The 21,592-nt window shown below is 58.5% G+C and overlaps 3 protein-coding genes across 5 annotated transcripts in view; 2 read left to right on the forward strand and 1 right to left on the reverse strand.

The window, feature by feature from the left end:
• The window catches only part of TET3 (tet methylcytosine dioxygenase 3), a 20,285-nt gene extending 6,550 nt beyond the window's left edge, over positions 1–13,735 (forward strand). For all 3 annotated transcript variants that reach the window (XM_021375105.1, XM_021375103.1, XM_021375106.1), the window contains exons 2-10: positions 841–2,728; positions 3,971–4,061; positions 4,210–4,303; positions 4,879–5,087; positions 5,255–5,405; positions 5,873–5,962; positions 6,076–6,213; positions 6,491–6,827; positions 7,247–13,735. In XM_021375105.1, the coding sequence (XP_021230780.1) occupies positions 886–2,728; positions 3,971–4,061; positions 4,210–4,303; positions 4,879–5,087; positions 5,255–5,405; positions 5,873–5,962; positions 6,076–6,213; positions 6,491–6,827; positions 7,247–9,006 (4,713 nt within the window). In that variant the 5' untranslated portion in view covers positions 841–885 and the 3' untranslated portion in view covers positions 9,007–13,735. The remainder of the gene's footprint in view (positions 1–840; positions 2,729–3,970; positions 4,062–4,209; positions 4,304–4,878; positions 5,088–5,254; positions 5,406–5,872; positions 5,963–6,075; positions 6,214–6,490; positions 6,828–7,246) is intronic.
• On the forward strand, positions 14,737–15,614 carry BOLA3 (bolA family member 3). The gene is made up of 4 exons (XM_021375122.1): positions 14,737–14,859; positions 15,048–15,171; positions 15,245–15,333; positions 15,473–15,614. Exons 1-4 carry the CDS (start codon positions 14,827–14,829, stop codon positions 15,536–15,538), a joined length of 312 nt encoding a protein of 103 aa, XP_021230797.1. The 5' UTR covers positions 14,737–14,826; the 3' UTR covers positions 15,539–15,614.
• On the reverse strand, positions 16,469–21,421 carry MOB1A (MOB kinase activator 1A). The gene is made up of 6 exons (XM_021375121.1): positions 21,276–21,421; positions 19,340–19,506; positions 18,879–18,972; positions 17,445–17,578; positions 17,128–17,291; positions 16,469–16,577 (listed from the first exon to the last, which is right to left on the reverse strand). The coding sequence occupies exons 1-6, from the start codon at positions 21,395–21,397 to the stop codon at positions 16,500–16,502; spliced, it is 759 nt and encodes a 252-aa protein (XP_021230796.1). The 5' UTR covers positions 21,398–21,421; the 3' UTR covers positions 16,469–16,499.

Below are 21,592 nucleotides of genomic sequence, written 5' to 3' on the forward strand. Positions count from 1 at the left end.
CCCACCCCACAGCACTGCTGGGAACAAAAGGAGCCGTGCGGCACCGCCGGGGGAGGCCGCGTGCTTCCCCGCGTGTTTTCCCCGTGGGTTCCCCTCCCTCCTCCCCCCCCCCGCGAGGTCGGGGCGGCGGCAGCGCTCGGATGAACCGCAGGGACGGCCCGGCCCTCGTGGGGAACCCTTCAATCGTGCGTGCGGGAGTTCCTGCGTGGGGGGGGGGGTCCCTAAGAGCTCTGTGCGCGGCTCGGGGCGACCCTCCAGGCAGCGGAGGGGCCGTGGGAAGGGAGGACGGGGCCGCCGCTCTGTGCTGTCAGTGAGATTCGCCCTTCGTTTTCTCCCCGGGGGGAGCTTTGGGGCGGGGAGGACTCGAGTTGTTCCTCTTTGGTTCTACGGGGGTTTTTCTGCGCGCAGCGCCCTGCCGGTCTCAGGCGCCTGTTGCTCCGTCTCCCTGGATGTGTGCGGCCCCAGAAAGGGCTGAAGGCAGCCCCCGGCCCTCACAGGGCTCTCCTAGGAGCGGCAAAGGGCAAATTGCTCCGCGCCCCATCCCTTGCGGCACCGAGACCCACAGCAAAGAGGACAGAGATGCCATCTGCCCCCCCCCTGTCGGGCACCCGCTGGGGCGATGGCCTCCGAGCCCTTTCTCTCCCTGCTGCCCCACTCCTTGCTCTCGGCTCGAGCTGGGCCTTTGGGTCACAGGGATGGGAAGGGCACAGGGGCAGCTGCAGCTGCGTGCGGAGCTGTGCTGAGATGGAGGGGGGGTGGTAGGCTGTGGGGTGGGATACGGGGCGTGGGCGGGATTCTGCAGGGGATGCTCACACCTCTCCTCTCTCTCCCTGCTCTCAGACAGGTCCGGGGGGCGACCCGGTTGATGGCCCCAGAAGAGGCCCAATGGAAGAAGGGCTGATCGACTATGGCGGCGAGAGGAGACTGAGCGAGGGCGGCCGGCTGGGCCTGGCCGCTGGGGGCCGGCCGCAGGCGGGGGGCAGCGCTCTGATGGAGCCCAGCGGATGGCTGCCCGGCCACCCCGCCGGCCCCGCGCGCCTGGAGGATGCCCGCAACCTGGTGGCCTTCTCGGCGGTGGCCGAAGCGGTGTCCTCCTACCGGCTGCCCGCTCCGGGCTCACCCTCGCTGCTCTACAAGAAGTTTGACACCGAGATGAACCGGGGAGGGCTGGCGCCGCGGGACGGCGTGCCACGGGGGGAGGACCTGCACGCCCTCAAGGCCGCCCTCGCCCTGGCCAAGCACGGCATGAAGCCCCCCAACTGCAACTGCGACGGCCCCGAGTGCCCCGACTACCTGGAGTGGCTGGAGCAGAAGATCCAGGCGGCCCTGGGAGAGGACCCGCTGCCCCACGCCCCGCCGCCCCCCGACAAAGGTGCTATCACCCCCCCTGCGGTGCTGGAGGCCGCCGAGCCGTGCCCGTCGGACGGCCTCCCCTTTTCCCAAAGTGCACTGAACATCGCCAAGGAGAAGAACATCAGCCTGCAGACAGCCATCGCCATCGAGGCGCTGACGCAGCTCTCGGCTGCGCTCCCGCAACCCGGCGCTGACGGGCCGCCCCCCCCGCCGCCACCACCGCCGCCCCCCCCGGTGCCCCCCGTCCCCCCGGAGCCATCCATCAGCGCGGTGCCTCCGTCGGGGACCGCCGACCCTATGGCGGAGCTGGAGCAGCTCCTGGGCAGCACCGAGTACATCACGGCAGCCTTCAAGCGGCCCGAGGCCGGCAGAGCCCCCCCTGCAGCAGCGCAGAAGCCCCCGGAGCGGGCGCCGGGCAAGGAGGCGGCGAGCAGCCCCCGCGTGCTGCAGGAGCCTGACCTGCACAGGAAGACGCAGCTGGTTCTGCAGCAGCACCTGCACCACAAGCGCAGCCTTTTCCTCGAGCAGAGCCTCTCCACGGCCCCCCCGGAGCGCCCGCCCGGCTGGTGGACCCCCAGCACGCCCAAGCCCTTCGAGAAGCAGGCCAAGGAGAAGAAGAAGAGGATGCAACCGGACAAGCCAGCCCGCAAGCAGGTGCAGATCAAGAAGCCCAAGCAGAAGGACTCCCAGCCTCTCTTCCTGCCCTTCTGGCAGATCAGCTTGGAGGGGCTGCGGGCCCCCACCGAGCCCCCCGCCGCAGCACCGCAGCCCGAGCCCTCGCCGCCTGCCCCGTGCCCGCCTGCCGCTCCCGACTCTCAGGAAAGGGGTACCCCCGGGGGGGACACCCACAGCCACCCGCCGGCACCGGGCCCGGAGGGAGTGCCGCCCGCTGTGGTAGACGACAAGCTGGAGGAGCTCATCCGGCAGTTCGAGGCCGAGTTCGGGGATACCTTCAGCCTGCCGCCCACCGGGGCCACCGCGCTGCCAGAGGGGCCGCCGCCAGCCCCCCAGGTGCCCCCCACCGCCGCCAGCACCGCCGCTGTGGCCCCTAGCAATGCCGCCCCTGGGGGCTCCACGCTGTCGCCGGGGAAGGGACCTCCTCCAGAGCATCTCTTCTCCGTGCGCTCCCCCAAGCAGATCAAAATCGAGTCCTCTGGTGCTATCACCGTGGTGTCCACCACGTGCTTTTATTCCGAGGAGAGCCAGAACGCCGACGAGGCCGAGGGGACGCCCACCAAGGACGAGGTGCCACTGACCCCCACCCTCAGCGGGTTCCTGGAGTCTCCGCTCAAATACCTGGACACGCCGACCAAGAGCCTGCTGGACACCCCCGCCAAGCGCGCACAGGCCGAGTTTCCCACCTGCGACTGCGTGGGTGAGTGGGGGCACGGGGGGGTCGGGGTGATTCTCACCCTGCGTAATACTGGCACAGTGCTGTGATGCTGGGAAGTCCTTCGGTGAGGGCTGGGAACGTCAGCCCGGCAGCAGCTGGGGGCACTGAGGCTGCTCTGCAGCTTTGGTGGGATTTGTCTTCACGGCAAAACCCTGCGGCTGCGGTGGCTGCAGGGCGCGTTTGGGCTTTCTCCTCTCTTGCTTTCCTGGCCAGGTGGTCAGTGGCAGGTGAGGGCTTGGTGGTGGCACTGAGTCAAGCGTAGAATCACACAGTCATAGAATGGGTTGAGTTGGATGGGACCCTTAAAAGGCCATCTGGTCCAACTCCCTGCAGGAAACGGGGATGCCCACAGCTCCATCAGTGCTCAGAGCCCCATCAGCCTTGCCTTGGGTGTCTGCAGAGACAGAGCAGCCACGACCTCTCTGGGCAACCTTCTTGGCACCTCTGCTTGGCTCATGCTGCTCCAGGAGTGCTTTTTTTAGCCAGGGTGCTGCTTATTCCAGCTGCTGTCCCTGCCAGGATGTGCTGAAAGTCACTGAGCTCCCGGATCTGCGTGTTTTTGTGCTGGCATTTGTTACACTCTGCAGCACATGCTGGAGAATTCAGCTCAATCTCTGCAGCCTGGCTCCTTCCACTGTGCCCTTTTCCCATGGGCTCCGTTTTCTCAAGAAAAAGCCATGAGAGAAAGCAATTAAGTGGGAGCCGGGGCTCAGTGCTCTGTGAGGTGTCCGTGCTGTTGGACGCTGTGATGCAGTAGGCCGCTGCTGCGCGTCCCGCACTGATCCCTGTCCAGGCAGCTGCAGCCCAGCTGAGCCCTGCTTTCTGCCCGCCGTAGTGCAGAGCCACTGGACATGATGGGAATGAGAATCAGTGCTGGGAGCAGAGGATGGGCTGAGCCGCGTCTGACCCCGCTCTGCAGGACCCACCCCTGCACTGCCCGGGGTGACCTTCGCTTCTCGCTCCGACCCCTCCGTGCCCACAAATCTCCCAGTTTCCCTCAGTGCTGTCAGGAGCTGCAAACCCAGGGCAAAACTCGCTCAGCTCTAAAACACTCACTGCCAAATAGTGCAGTCAGGAGTGAAGTTTGTGCTCTATCAGTGGGGAAATGCCTGATTTTTCATGCAAAAGTGCTTCACTGGAGGGAATTTGGCATCTGGGGATGTGGTTCCCAGAGGACATGCACATTCCAACATTTCTGTCCCCCCCCAATGCCTTTTCCCACAGAGCAAATCGTGGAGAAGGACGAGGGGCCGTACTACACCCACCTGGGCTCGGGGCCCACCGTGGCATCCATCCGGGAGCTGATGGAGGAGCGGTAAGAGACCCCCCCACCGCAACCCCTCGTGGGGCCCCAACGTTGGTCCAGGCCATGGGCTGTCGGAGAGGGGCTTCCTGAGGGCGGGGGGGTGGTGTGGGGTGAGGCCTCAGCAGGACACTTGGGGCTGATGCGGGTATGCCCACAGGTACGGCGAGAAGGGCAAGGCCATCCGCATCGAGAAGGTCATCTACACTGGGAAGGAGGGGAAGAGCTCCCGGGGCTGCCCCATCGCCAAGTGGGTGAGTGAGCGCCCGCAGCCCCCAGACACCTCATGGCACCAACAGAGCAGAAAGGGCTCCCAAAGTCCCCGGGGCTGCGCATCACTCTCCATCAGTGCCATTCAACCAAACCTGGGTCAGGGCTTCCATCCCATCTCTGCCATTCTCAGTGTAATGCTGCTGTCTGTCCCCTCTCTGCCTGGGGACAAGGAAGACCCCACCATTGGTGGTCATTGGGGGGTCAGGACAGGATGCTCAGGGTGTGGCAGCAAAGGGCAAAGCAAAAGTGGCTGCCACTCCTGGGAACCTCTGCGGGGCTTCCCACCCTCGTAGAATCATAGAATCATAAAATCGATAAGGTTGGAAAAGAACACTAAGATCCTTGAAGCCAGCCATCAACCCAACACCCACCCAGTGGCATCCGCCACGTGTTGTGGGCCTTGGGGTCACTCTGGCATCCCAAAGCCCATGGGGAGGGATGTACCCAGGGTTGTCCCCACAGCTGTCTTCCCCCCCATTCCCGTGGGACGGTGCGGAGGCAGCCAGCACCCACTGGGTGGGGGCCTCTGTGCCGACTGGGCCCGGCTGTTTGACAGGTGATCCGGAGACACAACCAAGAGGAGAAGCTGCTGTGCCTGGTGCGTCACCGAGCTGGCCACCACTGCCAGAACGCTGTCATCATCATCCTGATCCTGGCCTGGGAGGGCATCCCCCGCACGCTGGGCGACACGCTGTACCAGGAGCTCACTGACACCCTCACCAAGTACGGCAACCCCACCAGCCGCCGCTGCGGCTTGAACGATGAGTAAGTGCGAGCGGGTCACCGCGCCAGCTCGGGGTCGGGAGGGGACACAGTTTCTTCCCGTGTTTCTCAATCAGCGTGGCAGCTGTCTGCCCTCCAACCCATAGGGAGGAGAGGGATGCTGTCACCACAGCAGTGGCTGACGCTCCTCCTCGCTGTCCCTCCTGCAGCCGGACCTGTGCGTGCCAAGGCAAGGACCCCAACACCTGCGGCGCTTCCTTCTCCTTCGGCTGCTCTTGGAGCATGTATTTTAATGGCTGCAAATATGCCCGAAGCAAAACTCCGCGGAAGTTCAGGCTGGTGGGGGACAATCCCAAGGAGGTGAGTGACACAGTAGTACTGGGGAATGGGTGGGGTGGTTTCCTTTTAGCCTTGGCTCCCAGTTTTGTGAGGAGAAAGTCTGAAAGCAGGGTCCCTTACCATATTTTTGGTGAACCAGGGGGAAAAAATGACAACCTGACCTGGTAAGGCTCTCACTGATGTCTCTGTGCGTTGCTGCCAGGTGTGACAACAAGTGCTGTAACACGTGGGGTCTCTCTAAAAACCCCAGGGAGATGCTGGAGGACTCTTGTGTTGGGCAATTAGAGGCACAACAGACTGAGGCTGGGGGTTGAGCAGCCGAGATGTCACCAGAAACTGAGGCTCTGCGCTTTGTGTGATGGCAGACGTAGTGGGGAAAGTTGGACACAGCGTGGTGTGCAGGCTTTGCATTCCTGATTGCATCCCTGCTGCCAAAACCTTTGGGTGATGTCCTCTTGTGTATGAGCTCTCTTTTTTCCCTATTGCAGGAAGAGCTGCTCCGGAAAAGCTTTCAGGACTTGGCCACTGAGGTTGCTCCGCTTTACAAGAGGCTGGCACCGCAGGCCTACCAGAATCAGGTACTCAGCCACCCATCGTCTCCTGGGCTCTGCAGCCTGGTGGCCAGCAGAATGGGAGCAAAGTGGCAGCGTGTGGATTTCAGGTAACTGGAGCCTAATGCTTGTTCCGCTAGGTTACCAACGAGGATATCGCAATAGACTGCCGGCTGGGCTTGAAGGAGGGGAGGCCGTTTTCAGGGGTGACAGCGTGCATGGACTTCTGTGCTCATGCTCACAAAGATCAGCATAACCTCTACAATGGCTGCACAGTGGTAAGCAGGCGCTGGCGGAGTTCTGTGAGATGGTTCCTGATTGGCTGCTGGTGCTTTTTTGAGCTGCACATTTGCTATTGTCTGACCCAAACCCAATGGGAAGTTTCCAGACAGCAGCAGGGGAGCAGAGTGGGCTGGGGGATGATCACCAGTGCAAACCTGGGGTGCAGATTGGTGTTGAGTCAGGGCTGTCACCCTTGTCCCCCTTGGGCTGCATTTGTCAACATCTCTAGAGCTTGGCAGCCCTGTCCCTTCACTGCCTCCTGCGCTTCCCCAGGTCTGCACGCTGACAAAAGAAGACAATCGTGTGGTGGGGAAGATCCCCGAGGATGAGCAGCTGCATGTCCTCCCCCTCTACAAGATGTCCAGCACGGATGAGTTCGGCAGCGAGGAGAACCAAAACGCGAAGGTGGGCAGCGGGGCCATCCAGGTGCTCACGTCCTTCCCCCGTGAGGTGCGCAAGCTGCCCGAGCCCGCCAAGTCCTGTCGGCAGAGGCAGCTGGAGGCAAAGAAAGCCGCGGCAGAGAAGAAGAAACTGCAGAAGGAGAAGCTGATGACACCAGAGAAGATCAAGCAGGAAGCGCTCGAACTTCCTACACTCCAGCAAAATGCAGGTAATGGGGACAGAGCTGAGGTTGCGTGGCCCCAAGCTGTGCAGAAAGCAGTGAGGGGATGAGGATGATGTTCCCTTCGAGGGGTGTAATGGTTGGGGGCTTTCTTGGGCTGCAGGGTGCACCACAGTCACAATCACACCAGCAGCACTACGTGCAAGTTGGCATTACCAGCTCGTGCTGTGGGATCTGGCTTTGCGCTGTGGCTTTTGTGGTGCCTGCGCTTTTGCTGCAGCTCAGCATATGGTGGTTGTGGCCAGCACATGGGGTGATGCCAGTCACGGCCAGGCTCTGACTCGGCTGGCAGTCCTGTCGCTGTTGGACTTTCAAGGTGGGCTGGGTTTTTGAGCACGGGGTCCTCAGTCCCTGCCGGTGGCTCCTCGGCCAGCCGGTCACGGTGGCTGTGTGTACTGTGCCCACAGGTATGGCGTTGAAAAGTGGGCTCCCCCCACAGCCGCTGAAACCTTCCATCAAGGTGGAGCCGCAGAGCCATTACAACGCCTTCAAGTACAACGGCAATGCGGTGGTGGAGAGCTACTCGGTGCTGGGCAGCTGCCGGCCCTCTGACCCTTACAGCATGAACAGTGTTTACTCTTACCATTCCTACTATGCACAGCCCAATCTGCCTTCCGTGAACGGGTTTCATTCCAAGTTCACGCTGCCCTCCTTTGGGTATTACGGTTTTTCCAACAACCACGTGTTCCCCTCGCAGTTTCTGAATTACGGGGTGCCCGAGAGGGGTGAGAGCTGGGTGAGCAACAGCTACGAGAAGAAGCCCAACATCCAGGTGCTGCAGGAGAACCTCAACCATACCTACAGGAACACGGATTTCCCCGAGCCCATCCCACACAGCGTCCGGAGCAAAAACCATCACCAGCGCACCTACGAGCGGGCCAGCCGCTATGCCAGCCAGCAGAAGGCGGCGGCAGCCGGGGTGCACAGGACTAGCACGGGCTCGGAGGAGGCATCGCCGTTTGCACAGAACTGTTTTGGCAGCAGGGCCATCAAGCAGGAGCCCCCGGACCCTCCGCCCAGCATCGAGCCCCTAAACAACCCCGCAGAGGCCGTGCCCGGCACCGGTCTGGCTTTACCCTCTGTCCCCGTACCGGCACACGGCGGCGGCCTGGAGCAGCAGTGGAGTCCTTACAAAGCATCATCCCGAGGTTCGTCTTCCCCCGAGCGGACTAGTGCGACGGAGAGCTCGTGGAGCAGCCTGGTGCCGGGCGCCGGAGGACGGGAGAAGCTGAGCGCCTTCGATGCCGCCGTGCGCCTGCCGCTGCCAGAGAAGCAGTGGCCCAACGTCCTGGCAGGAGAAGCGTCAGCAGCGTGCGGTTCCAGCTTGCTGCCGAAGCCATGGAGCCCCTGCAAGCTGGGGGAGACGGTGCTGGGCGGTGCAGGTACCCCGACCCTGCGGGACAAGGGCTGGGAGCTGGGTCCGCTGGGCTTTGGCTCGGCCCTCCCGGAGCTGCCCGTCTTCTCTGAAGAGCCATGGGGTTCCAGCAAGGCCGAGGGGCAGAGGACGCCGGCGCCCGTGGCGGGGCTGTCCGAAAAGCCATGGGAGGCGGCGGCAGTGCGTGAGAAAGGGGCGGCGGGGGTCCGCCGGGAGAAGCCGTGGGACCCCTTTGGGCTGGAGGAAAGCGTCGAGGAGGCGCCGGTGAAGGCGGTGAAGGAAGAGGAGGAGGAGGAAGAAGAAGAGGAGGAGGAGGAGGAGTGGTCGGACAGCGAGCACAACTTCCTGGATGAGAACATAGGTGGCGTGGCCGTGGCGCCCGCACACGGCTCCATCCTCATCGAGTGCGCCCGCCGCGAGCTGCACGCCACCACCCCGCTGAAGAAACCCAACCGCTGCCACCCCACCCGCATCTCCCTGGTCTTCTACCAACACAAGAACTTGAACCAGCCCAACCACGGCCTGGCGCTGTGGGAGGCCAAGATGAAGCAGCTGGCGGAGCGCGCCCGGGCCCGGCAGGAGGAGGCGGCGCGCCTGGGCCTGCAGCAGGACGCCAAGGCCTTCGCCAAGAAGCGCAAGTGGGGCGGCGTGCTGGCGGCCGAGGCGGCCACCAAGGAGCGGAGGAACGCGGTCCCCACGCGGCAGGCGGTGGCCATCCCCACCAACTCCGCCATCACTGTGTCCTCCTACGCGTACACCAAGGTGACGGGGCCCTACAGCCGCTGGGTCTGAGGCGGAGGCGGCCGCCGCAGCCCTTCTTACCTCAAAGTCGGCAGCACTGGAGTCCCGGTGCTGCTTCGTGGTGCTTTCTCCTCGGGCATGGGGGAGAAGAAAAAAAAAAAAAAAAGAAAAAAAAAGAAAAAAAAAAAGGCGAAATAAACCCAACGTTACGCTTGGAAACAATGGAACCAAGGCGGGTGCAAGCTGCACTTGGCAAAGAGTAGGAAAATAGGAAAGGAACAATGCTCTTTGACGTTTTTCGGTAACCTAATATTTATAGCTCTGTGTTTTTTTAATCTATCCTTGTGCACTGCAAGAATGGAGAGAGAAGTTTATAGCGTCCTTTCGCAAAGGAGAGGTTTTTAATTCCACTTAAAACCACGTATTTATTGGATTATTATTATTATTATTTTTTAATCTGACGACAATGACGAAGCCGACCTTCAAAAACGAAGCAAACATCAAGAAAAAATAAAATAAAATACATGGATAAATTAAAAAAAAAAGAAAAAAAAGAGAAACGACCCAAACCAGCGTACAAAGGCAGAGGTGGAGCTCCCCAGCGCCGTGCAGGTGGCGGGGATCGGGGATGGCCTCGCAGAGCCACCTGGAAACGCGTGCTCTGACGTGGGCCGGACGCACCGAACATGGGATATTTTTTTTTTTAATGGTTTTCCCAAGGACCTACAACAGCTGTTTTACAACTGGAGGAGTCCATCCCCGTGGGTGGAGACCTCAGGGCATCGTGTGGAGGGTTGCTGCTCCCGGAGCTCCGTGCTCGGGTGCGGGGCTCTGCGCTCATGTGGGGCCCCGTTGGCCCGAGGAGAAGAGGAGCAGCCCGGCGGCGGCTGCGTCTCCGAGAAACCCGACAGGAATCGAACGCAAAAATAGGAAAACAAACAAACAAACAAAAAAACAACAACCCGAAACAAAACACAAACCCACAGAAACAACAAGACAAAACTGTGAATAGCTAGCGTTGCTCTCTGTACATCACTGTTGCTGAAGTCTGGTGCTTTCAGTCTCTGGGGGATTTGGGCCGTACGAGCGGCTGTGGGAGGAGCGAACCCAGGACTCGTCTCCCCAACACCCTCAGTCCGACGGGCGAGTCGGCGCGGCGGTGCGCTGCGCGTTTTTCTCTCCCCAGGTGCCATCATCTCACCTTCCTCCAGATTGCCGTTCTTCCCACAAAAAAAAAAAAAAACACCCACCCACCCACCAACCCAACAACACTGCGTGGTGCTTTCCCAACAACCTCAGCTGAGGTTGCCGCCCTTGAGCCGTGCCGGGTGCTGGGTGCGGGACGGGGCCGCGCCGTCGCTTTGCACTTCCAGGTGCCTTTTGGGGAACGCGCGAGCGAGAGCCGGCGCCGTCACCGTGCTGAAGTCACCCTGTGTTTACTGTAACGTTCCCCGCGCACTGGCACAGCTTGGCAGGATCTCGGTAAAACAGCCTGAAACCTTTGTGTAGTCCGATTTTAAAACCTGTACATAGGGAAAAAAAAAAAAATTTTAAAAGCACTTTCACCTGGATTTAAAAAATGAAAACGAAACTTAAAAAAAAAAAAAAAAAAGGCAAAAAAAAGAAAAGAAGCAAACTCCCTTTTCCCCTCTCCCGGCAACTTGAAAGCAGTATGTTTTAGACACAGTTATGGTGGGAGAACTGTAAATACTGGCAGAATATTTAACATGCTTTGTCCGTCCTTCATAATTTGTTTTTTTTAACTGTAATCTGTAAAGTCGCGTATATTTGACAAGGAAATTCAATGAGCTATTATCGCTTTTCTTATAAGTACCCAATAGCATATCAGGATTGTAGAGTTCATGGCAAGTCAGACCTTAGGTTGGCCCACGGGTGCCCTGGGGCCACGTGCCTCAGGGCTTGTTTATGGGTGTTGGCCATGGGGTTCAGCTGTTGGTCTTGGCCATAGGTCTTGGCCATGGTTTTGGCCATAGGTCTTGGCCATAGCATTTGGCCATGGGTCTTGGCCATGGGTCTTGGCCATGGTCTTAGCCATGGGCCTTGGTCATGGAGCTTGGCCATGGGTCTTGGTCATGGTCTTGGCCATGGGTCTTGGTTATGGAGCTTGGCTATAGGTCTTGGCTGTAGCGTTTGGCCATGGGTCTTGGCCATGGGCCTTGACTGTGGGGCTCAGCCGTGGTGCAGCGGCAGCGCTGTTTGGAGGGCAAAGAATGAAAGAGGTCGGATTCGGGTGCCGGCCTCGGTTTGCTTCGCCCAGGTCTTGTCTGACTTCCGTGCTGTAGGTTGTCGCAGGGGTGCCTTGAAAGCTTTGCGTAGATGATGTTAGCAAGAAATTTGCGGCGTTTGGGAGAAAGGGGCGCGTTTGGAGAATGTTTCGGTCCGTGCAACCTGTCTAAGTCCTGCTTCCTTGGAGGTGTCTGGTTTGGGGGCTTGCTCCAGCGCAGCTTCCCCCCCTGCCTTGAAGGGAGGCTCAAACTGGTCCGGCGGGGGGGCAGCGGCGCGTGGGTCAGGGCGAGAACTGCTGCAGTCTCACGTTTTTACACTACATTACGTATAACCTACCTCAAATCTCAGTCATGGAAAATTAGCATGCTTCAGACTTCTTATATGAAAACTAGAAAACTATGCACAGCTCTTTAACCCCTTGCTGCTGAGAGTCTGTTTTAAGCAAAATCTTTTTCTTTATCTGTACCAGCACCCGTGCTTGTCCCACCCGCGCAGAAGCCATGGGGTGGAAGCACTGCGGGGACGTCCCGGTGTGGGGTGGGCAGTGGGGTGTGCTGGGGGCGGCGTTTTTAATCGCATCGGGGCCGGGGGGGGGACACTTTGCAGCAGGTCACAGCCACACTGGTGCTAGAACAACACCCACGATAGGAACCGGGGGGAGATCTCCGCGCACACCGCGGTGTTCCCGGCCACGGTGTGTACCTCGGTGCTGGCCGGGTGCCGCTCCCCCTCTTGGCACTCTTGGGATGAGGCTCAGGAAGGAGAAGGAAACCAGAATCCCTGAGGTGCCTCAATTGCTAACTTTTCCTTTTAGTACTGGAATATGCTTTGTGGGCTCTTTAAGGCATATTTTTATTAAATGAAATCTTCTAATCAAAATGGTGCTATGGTGTTTTAACAAACTGTATCATGCTTCTGCCTGATTCCATCTTGCCGAGGTGCTACTAATGTATATATGAAACTAGAGAACCAAGAAAAAAAAAAAAAAAAGCAATGATGTCGTTGAGAAGGAAGTTTACTTTTCTGGAGCGACAGCTCAAAGCGTGCCGGGAGCATCTTGTTCTTATGCAAACAGAAACCGGTGCCACGCTGAAGCGTTGGGGGCACCTTTGCTTTGCGGCGGCTTCATTCCCCTCCAGGAACCAAGGGTGGGCAGACACGGTGCTTAGATGTGGTCCCCAGCCCCAGCGCGTGGCCATGGTGCTCGGGCATGGTGCTCGGCCCCGCGCTGGGGACACGGTGCTTGCTTGCGGTGCTTGGTCGCAGTGCTCGGCCACAGTGCGTGGCCTCGGTGCTTGGCTGTGGTGCTCAGCCAGGTGTGTGAACACGGTGCTTGGTTGTGGTCTGTCGGTGCTCAGCCGCGGTGCATAGACTCGGTGCTCAGCCAGAGGGTGTGAGCACGGTATTCGGTCACGGTGCTTGGCCGCGGTGCTCGGCGGTGCTATGGATGTGGCGCTCGGCCGCCGTGTATGAACGTGGTGCTTGGATGTGGTGCTCAGCCAGGGAGGGGAACATGGTGCTCAGCTGTGGTGCTCAGAGCTGGTGTGCGTGCAGAGCACGCGGGCACGGTGCTCGCTCAGATGGTGCTTGGGCACCGAGCATGGTGCTCAGACATTGTCCGCAGTCACGGTGCTTGAACAGGGTTCATGGACACAGTGCTTGGGCACGGTGCGTGGACGTGGTGCTCAGGAACAGTTGCTCAGGCGTGGTGCTCGCCCACCGTTCACCAACACTGTGCTTGAATGTGGTGCTCAGTTGTGGGGCGCGGATGTGGTGCTGGGGCACGGTGCTTCAACTTGTTTGCCCACTGTGCACAGACGTGGTGCTGGGGCATGGTGCTGGGGCACCGCGCTCACCCACCGAGCATGGCCCTGGTGCTTGGTCCTGGGGCAAACACGGTGCTCGAGCACAACACAAGGGCCTGGTGCTCGCCCTCCGAGCGCGGCCATGGTGCTTGGACCTGGTGCGTGGCCGCTGCACCCCGACGCGGTGCTGGCACCTCCTGGCCTTGGAGCTCCTTTCCCTCCCCGAACAGCAGGCTTTGGCTGCGGGGAGCTGTGGCAGGGGATAGCTGGGCTTCACGCTTCTCCCATCTCTTCATTTTCCTTTCCACCTCCCCTCTCTCCTTTCCATTTTTTTTGGGTTTCATTGGTGCTACTTTTTCCCTTTGGGTTCCCGTGAACTGAGGGGGCAGCAGCCCCCCCCGTGCCCCAAACCAAGGCAAATACCTCAACCCCGCACCCCGCAGCGCCGCGGCAGCGAAGGCAGTGAAACCGGGGCGAATCTTTCCGAAATCAGGGATCCTTTCGCAGCGGTGTTAGTTCCTATTTTTATTTTTATTTTTATTTTTCCTTTCATTGACCCTTTCCGCCCGGGCTTTTCCTCATTTTCGCATCCTTCAGGGATTACAAACTGCCGTAGTTTCAGCCTTGTTTTATTCTGGGAGCGTGTCGCCGGTGGGGTTTTTTTGCATCGCGGCGCAGAGAATAGGAAGGAAAAGGAAACAAACAAACAAGCGAGGAAAAAAAAAAAACAAAAACAAAAAAAAAATGAAATAAAAAGCGCCATTTCTTGGGGGTTCAGCGCTCGGGATTCGATCGGAGGAGGGTTTGGGGTTGGGTTGCTTTGGCGTTTCGTGGGGTTCGGAGGACGGAGCGGAGGCGGCAGGGGGTCCCCCCCAGGGACACACTTGAAGATTCCTTGGCCGGCTCGGGGCTGTGGTTACTTGAAATGAAGTTTTTTTTTCCGGGGCGGATCGAGGAGCGGTAGATTTTTCCCATGTCTCAAGGCAATAGGATTAATGTGTATTAAACTGTAGATAACTCCTAGGACAGTAAATTTATGCTGATAATTTTATTTTGTATAATTTTCCCTTTTCTTTCTCCTCTTTTGTGTGTTTCTCGTTTCTTCAGACCCTTTTCCTCCCCTCCTCCCCACCCCCTCCCCTCAGTGTTTTGGTAAATTTATTTTTTAGGATGCCTAAAAATCGCAAGTATGGACCTCCCCCCCCCCCCCCCCTTTCCTTCCCCGTGATTTTTTTTTTTTTTAATTTGTATTTTATTCTAAGTTACACGCGGCCCACCCGGCTGCAAAATGTATTATTCCTGATATCTTTAAAATATTGTGGGTGTTTTAATAAATTTTATATTTATTTTTTGCACTCAAATCAGGGGCCGTTGTCTTTGGCTCTGCCTTCGGTCGTGGGGAGAGGGAGAACCCTTCTAGGGGGTGGGGTTGGGATGGGGCCTACGCTGCAGGGTGTTTTTGGGGGTCAAGATGGGCACTGTGCACTGGGTTTCGGGGGGTGGTGGGGCGGGATGAGGCCCTCTGGGGGTAGATGGAGCAGGATGAGGCCTGGAGGGCGGCGGCGGGACGAGGCTCTGTGTGCTGGGCGAGGGGGTGAGGCCGCTCTGTCCTGTGGGGATTGTGGGGGGCGGGAGGGTGAGGGGCTGCGTGGGATGGGGGGGGGGATGTGGCACTTGCTTACAGGCCTCGCTGGAGACCTCCGGGCCGGCAGGGGGCGCTGTGCTGCGGCGCGGTCTTGTGACGTCGAGCGCGGCGATTGGCGGGCGGCGGTCACCTCTCTCTCTGCTCTCCTCCGAGAGCGGGCGCGCGCCGCCCACCATGGCCGCGGCGGGGCTGCGGAGCCGGGGGCCGGTGAGTGCCCGAGCGACCCCGGGCGGCCCCGAGGCCTTACGGCCCTCTCTGGTCCTTCCCTCCGCTCCCCGCTCCGGCAGCGCCGAGGCTCCGAGCGGGCCCCGCTGCCGCTCCCCTCTCCCCTTCCCACCCCCCATCCCCGCCGCGCGTTTCAGCCCCCGCCGCGTTCCGCGTCTCTGTGCCCGCAGCTCCTGGTGCCGCGCGGCGCCTGGCGCAGTCTCTCCGCGGGGGCGGACGGGGAGGAGCGGGTGAGCCGCGTCCTGCGCGAGAAGTTCCCCCGCGCCTCCGCCATCCGAGTGGTGGACATCTCGGGTAAGGCAGCGGCTTTTCCCCTCCCCAACGGCGGCGCTGCCGGCGGCGCTGAGCGGGGCCGCGCTCCTTGCAGGCGGCTGCGGGGCCATGTACGAGATCCACATCGAGTCCGAGGAGTTCCGGGAGAAGCGGACGGTGCAGCAGCACCAGATGGTGAACCAGGTGAGGGCACGCGGAGCGGGGCTGCACTCCGCTTGCGCTGCAGCAGCGCGGCGCCGAACGGGGAGCCCCGCTTTAGCTGCTTTAAAGCCACGTGCCTTTGCGTTGCGGCGGGACTTGCCCTCACGTTCATCTGTTGCAGGCGCTGAGCGAGGAGATCAAGAGCATGCACGGGCTGCGCATCTTTACCTCCGTCCCCAAGCCCTGACGGAGCTCAGCGCTGGAGGAGGGGGTGGGGGGGGAGTTGCGGGGGGGTGACCTGGCCAATAAAGGTGTAGCTGCACGAGGAGGCTCCTGGACCAGCGCTGGGGGGATGGGGAGGGACAGTGCTGCTACAACCCCCACCCCAGGGGAACTCTGCCAAGAGGATAATGCACCCACAGGGTACCGAGGCCACGGGCCCACCGGTGCAAGCAGCAGGGGGGACACGCAGACAGGACAGCCATTAGAAAGGAGAGCAGGAAGAAGAAACTTTATTGCCTTGCCAACATGGTCCCTGCCCCTCCCTCTGCCCTCCCCCATCCCCACCCCTCCCCCCAGCTGGGGCAGAAAAGCTGCTCTGCACCCCAAGGGGCAGGCTCCCCTTGCCAGGCACTTCTTTTTCCTTCCCCATCAATGTTGCCATGAGGGGAGCTTAAGGCTCTCGGCCAAAGTGCATCTTAATCCAAAAAAGCACTTCCAAAAATAAGCTGTGCCTCTGCTGCCCTTCCCCCAAGGGAAGCACGCGCTGGACGCAGCCCCAGGACGGCCACGTGCTGTGTCCGTGGGATCCAGGGGGAAGCTTTGCTCCAGCACTGAAAACAGCAGCGTGGCGTTCTGGAACTTCTCCCTGCGCCTGCACGAAACAAAACAACCCTGCTACAAGCTGCGCGTCCGAGTTCCCCACTGCAATTCTTGCCAGACTTGAGTACGTAGTTTAGGAAAAAAGTGGACAAAGCAGTGCCAGGCACCACAGCTCAGCCACCAGTTACAAGGTTACGCAGGCTGCAGCGGCGCAGTACAAGCGTTGTTTCGCCAAAGGCCTGCGAGACCGAGTGAGGCAGTGCCAGCCAGCACGTCATCCGGCTTTTCGGGGCTCGTGTCGCTGAGGGTGAAGGGGAGAATGGCTGTGGACAAAGCAGAAAGGAGTGGCCACGACTGGAAGCCGAGTGGGTCCTCCCAGGGAAAGTTTATCTGTCTTTGGAACCCAGCTTCTCGATGAGTTCCTGCAGCGGAGCCAACTCCCGCCTGTCGATCAAGTTGAATTCCTGGCAGGAAAAAGCAACACCAGAACTAAACACGCTGCTGAAAGAGAGCCCCTAGAAAGCAAAGCTCCAGGTCCAGCCAACACGCATACAACTGCAGCCACCTCGGCTGTTTCTCTGGAGAAATTGAAGCATTTCAGGTGAACTGAACGTAGCTGCGTGGCTGAGAAGTGCCAGGCTGCTCAGCACAATGGGTTGCCACACAGTCACAAGGTATCAAAATAATGGGCAAGGGGAGAAAAGCGGCTATCTCAGAACGAGTTACTGAATTATAACCCCCTCCCCTCCCAGATTCTCTTTGGAGTCTGGTTCCCTTTGCTCATAAATAAAACTAGAGAGGGAAATCTAAGCATTTACAGCCAGCTTGCATAATTAAACCCCAAATAACAGTACAGTATAGTTCATATACGGAGGGTAAAAACTGAGCTACCTCCCCTACAGTGCTGTTGTAGACTTTCAGAAAGAAAGGCTTGCAAATTCCAACTCCCTTTAAAAGCAAATGGGGAACAAAAAACCCCAGCAGAAGTGGGGGAGCGGCTGTTCTGCACCTCACCTGCACAAAGAAGATAAAGTGCTTGAAGGAGGTGTTGAGGTGTGCCTCCTCCTGCAGCCTCATGACAGAGTCGAAGTGCTGGTGGTAAATGTGGGCGTACACGCGGAAGAGTCGCTTCAGGATGGTCTTGGCCACCGACATGAAGTTCTTGGGAAAAGGGACACCTGAAAAGCACGGCCAGGTTTCAGTTTGGACAGAAGTATTAAAAAATAAAATAAAAAAAAGCCAAAACAACAAAACAAACCACCAAGACTTTCTGGTGGCACTGTGGCTTGGTCCTGGACGCAAGGCACATCGTGTTGTGCTACTGCAATTACCGATCTTTGAAGGGAAGAGGGTTTCGTCATCCAGCTGATCCTGAACCCACGTCATTAAGTAATCAATGTACTTCGGAGCCGAGCACTTAATTGGCTTCTTTATGTTGGTACCGTCTGCCCAGTGGTACTCGTATCTGTTGGGTGAAAGAAAAAAATGATTTCATCTAATGGGGAAAGAAGAGGGGGAAGAAGCATTTTCAGGCCCTGTTCTGGCCACTGGGCCCCACAGCTTCCTCCTTATCTTGGCAAGGAATGACTCTGCAAAACAAATACTCTGAGTGGTGCTTTGCCTTAATGTCTGAGCTCCTCAAGCCCAATACGGCAGCTTGGGTTAACATCTCCACCCCGACAACTGCAGCAATAGCCACCAGGGTTCAGCCCTCAGAAGTCACGTTCAGTGTTGCCACAACCTCCTCTGACATCAGCTTTCCTTTAAACTGGGACAAATACTGGCTGAAGGGGAAGTGAGGGGGCCAACCCCCACCTTTTGAGTTCCTACACATACAGCTTTCAGACAGCAGCCAGGAATTTGGCTCTCCCTCTGGGAAGTGCCCACCAGCACGCGGGACAGCTGACTTTTCAGAGACCATCTGGAGGCCACATGTTAGCCAAAGGCTTCTGAAAACCACCACCTCAAAGTGATGTGTGCTTATCAGTCTCACAGCTCCCCAGAACTGGGGCAGATGTCTGCCAGAACGCTATGCGGCAAGGAGCTTCCTCAGCGATCCTCAGTACAATCCCTACAGAGAGGGGGGAGAAAATTACGTTTCAGTTGTTGTTTCTCGACAGCCCACGAGTGAAAATGAACAGTGCACTTCAAACAGGAAGTCTTTACAGGAAGCGTCCCCAAATATAGAAACAGGAACTTGCAATCTAGATACTTCTGGTTAGAAAAGCAGGAGAGGATTTTACACAGCACTGCAAATACTGCTCACCAGCCAGTCTGCACGCCCTACTTTGTTTTCGCCTTCCATGGTGCCTCAGCCTTCTCCTACCTGCTCTCTTCTCCCTGTGTAGCCACCACACGTGCCATGCAGCAACCTGAACTCAGCACCTGCCAGGTTCTCACTGTCTCATGTCCTGCCCCATTAGCAGCAGTGGTTTTAGAATTGCATGCACTCAAAAACCACACTGCAGCCTCTCAGAGTGCTTGCTCTGCGAGACAACAGACTGAGATACGACTAAGTTTTGACAGCAAGATCTGGCACTTCCATGTCAGGTTAAATCTCTCCATTTTCCAGTACCACATGGCCTCCCTAACAGGCCACATGGCTTCACACACAGGTGAGTGACTGCAGGAGCACAATGCTGTACCCAAACCCCATCCAGACACATCCCATCCTCTTCAGCTTCTCGACACGTGTGTCAGAGATCAGCGTATCCAGCCACTTCCCCAACACAGACTGCAGCTGTAGACCACCACAAACTTCTCACCTTGGTCCAGCAGACATGACTGGACAGCTTGCCTCTGTGCAAAACTCTGTGATGGTCCCGTACAGCATATTGATTTGGTTGAAGAAATCCACAGCTGGAAAGGAAACGCATCAAGTTTATTCTGACTGCAACTTGTAAATAACTGCTTTAGGTTCCAGACACCTTAATTCCAAATATCAGTCCTCAAGGCTTACTCCAGGTTCCAAAAATAACCACTCACAAATCTAACTGCCTTTACAAGTCTGAACTCAAAGAAAACGCACTCTGAAACAACTGCTCGCATTTGCTTCTCACTTTTTGCATCCTTCCAGAGCACAACACTGCTCTGACACACGACTGGGTCATAACACTTACTCCCCTTTTATCCTTACTCAGTTAAAACAGAACACAGCTGGGACAGGAATTTCGTTTTGGGAAATTTTCTGTTTGTTTCTTTTAAGGATGAAAACCTTAAGACTTACTGTTAACTGCAATCCACTCATTCAGGTCCTCTCCCTCCGGCAGCATCACCGCTTGTCTGAGGTTGCCACTCCCGAGAGTGGCTTCCGCATGTTTCAGGAGCTCATACTGATGGGAGCCTTCAGGAATATTCTTCTTGGGTTTGAATGTTTTCGAAGATCGACTCCCACTGAGAGAACAAACAGAAGTGCTCCCGGTCAGCCCTTCAGCAGCAACCCCTTTTCAGAAGTATTTCCCTCCTGCTGCAGCGTTACCCATTGCTCCTTGCCACTCGGCAGGTTCAGCTGTGGTGACACCAGGCCTTCCCTGTTTCCCACCACGAGGGTGAACAGATGCTACGTGCGAGCCAACACGTTTCTGACAGCCACGTGCACGCTTCCCTTTTCAAATCGCAATGAGCATTTGGTGCAGAGGCCCAACGACAGACCGGCAGTGGCTGCATTCAGTCACACTGCACACAAGCCAACGTAACTCTGCCAAGGAGCAAAACTACTGGCTGGCTGGGTCAGCTTAACAGGATGTAGGCACACTGCATAGGAAACAATCTGCTCAGAATAGCAGCTTAACAGACTCCAGTCCTGAAACACACATCACCATTGCAGCTTTTATGATCCCGGGCTATGTCCTACTAACAGTCACACAACTGCATTACTCCACGGTCCTGCAACAGTGCAAAGCAGCACTCAGGGGAATACCAGTGTCAGAGCTCGCTATTGGCTTTATAGCCATGACAAAAACCAACACTGCCAAGAGGTGACAGGATTTTAATGCCTCCAAACCGCAAAAAGTTAACTTTTGGACTCCCAACTCACACAGCTCACAGCCACCACGCTGTGCAGAGCCTGTGCTTGCTCTGATGCGCGGTGGTGCGAGCCAAAGCACTGCTGGGGGGTAGGTACGTTTCCTGGCACCGCTGGCTTGCTGCCCACCCCCCCAGTTGCATACGGCCGGATGCACTCGGCCTGCACACGTCTCATGTCAGCTTCCTGGTGTAGCGTTACCGCACAGCCCGCTGGCTTTGCGCACCGTTTACGTGCAGTGGAAATAAAAGACCCTTCGATCCAACTCGCTCTTCAGCACAGCCACCGCCTCCTGCTATGTCACAGGCAGAAACACAGGCCCAGCACAGTGCTGACACTGGACAGCGGGTCCCAGTGCATCACTGACAACAGGAAGAGGCTCCCCAGTCCCTTCTCATACCTGAAAATATCACTGCTCCTTCTGACATCTACCAGACTTTAAGAGCTAGAATTTCACAAGTGTTCACATCTATCACACGGGTGCACAACAGCCCATCCCTACAGCTGCTTACGGATGCACTTCTACAGCAGACAGCCACCAGTACCCCAAGCCAATGCCACTCCCATTGCAACCACGCCATAACCACCTGCCCTGTGGGCACCCCACGCATGCAGCTGGGGCACCACCACCTCCCTCACCCCCCCTCGTCCAGAGCCCCTGGCCCGCCCAGGTGGGAGCCCCACACCCACAGGACAAAGGCCTCCTCCTCTCTGCCTCCTACCCCCTCCCTCCCAGGACTGAGCCCTCAGCTTCCCGTGCCCGGAGGGAAGAGCCCTCCCCCCCAGCACCGCCCTCCCCCAGCGGGTGAAGCCCCCCAAGCCCCAGCTGTTCTCCGGCCCCAGTGCCACTTGCAGGACCCTAGCTCTCACTCCTCCGAGCCCCCCCCCCAGCACACTCCACAGCCCTGCTCTTCCCCAACGTCCCCCTTCCTCAACCCCTCACTAGGCCCCAGAGGACGCCCTCAGGCCTCCCCTAACGGACCGAGCCCGGAGGCCGCACCCCTCCCCCAAACTCCCACACGAGCCGCCCCAGAGGGCCTCCCCAAAGCCCTCCGGCCCCACAGCCTCCCACAGCCTCCCGCAGCCAGCCGTGCCGCGAGGCTGCTCCCCTCAGCGCCCCAACCCCGCGGGCACTCACAAGAGGAAGCTCATGGCGAGCGGCGCGGCCCAAGGGAGAGTGCCGCCGGCAGCCGCAGCTCCCGCCCCAGCCGCCAGCTCTCGCGAGAGCCGGAACAGGGGCGTAGCCTCCAGCAGCACCATCACTATGGCAACGGGCGTAACCCCGCCTACCGCTGCCCCTCACTCTCGCCAGGCCCAGCCAATGGGCGCCGCCGTGCCCAATTACGGCTGGAAACCCCGCCCCCTTCCCATCCTTACTCTCCCTTTCGCCCCGCCCTCTTCCTCTCCTCCGCCACTCACTGCCCAGTCCCGCGCCGCTCGCCGCGGCGATTGGCT

Source organism: Numida meleagris, chromosome 21 (genome assembly GCF_002078875.1).
Source record: "Numida meleagris isolate 19003 breed g44 Domestic line chromosome 21, NumMel1.0, whole genome shotgun sequence".
NCBI classification, from domain to species: domain Eukaryota; kingdom Metazoa; phylum Chordata; class Aves; order Galliformes; family Numididae; genus Numida; species Numida meleagris.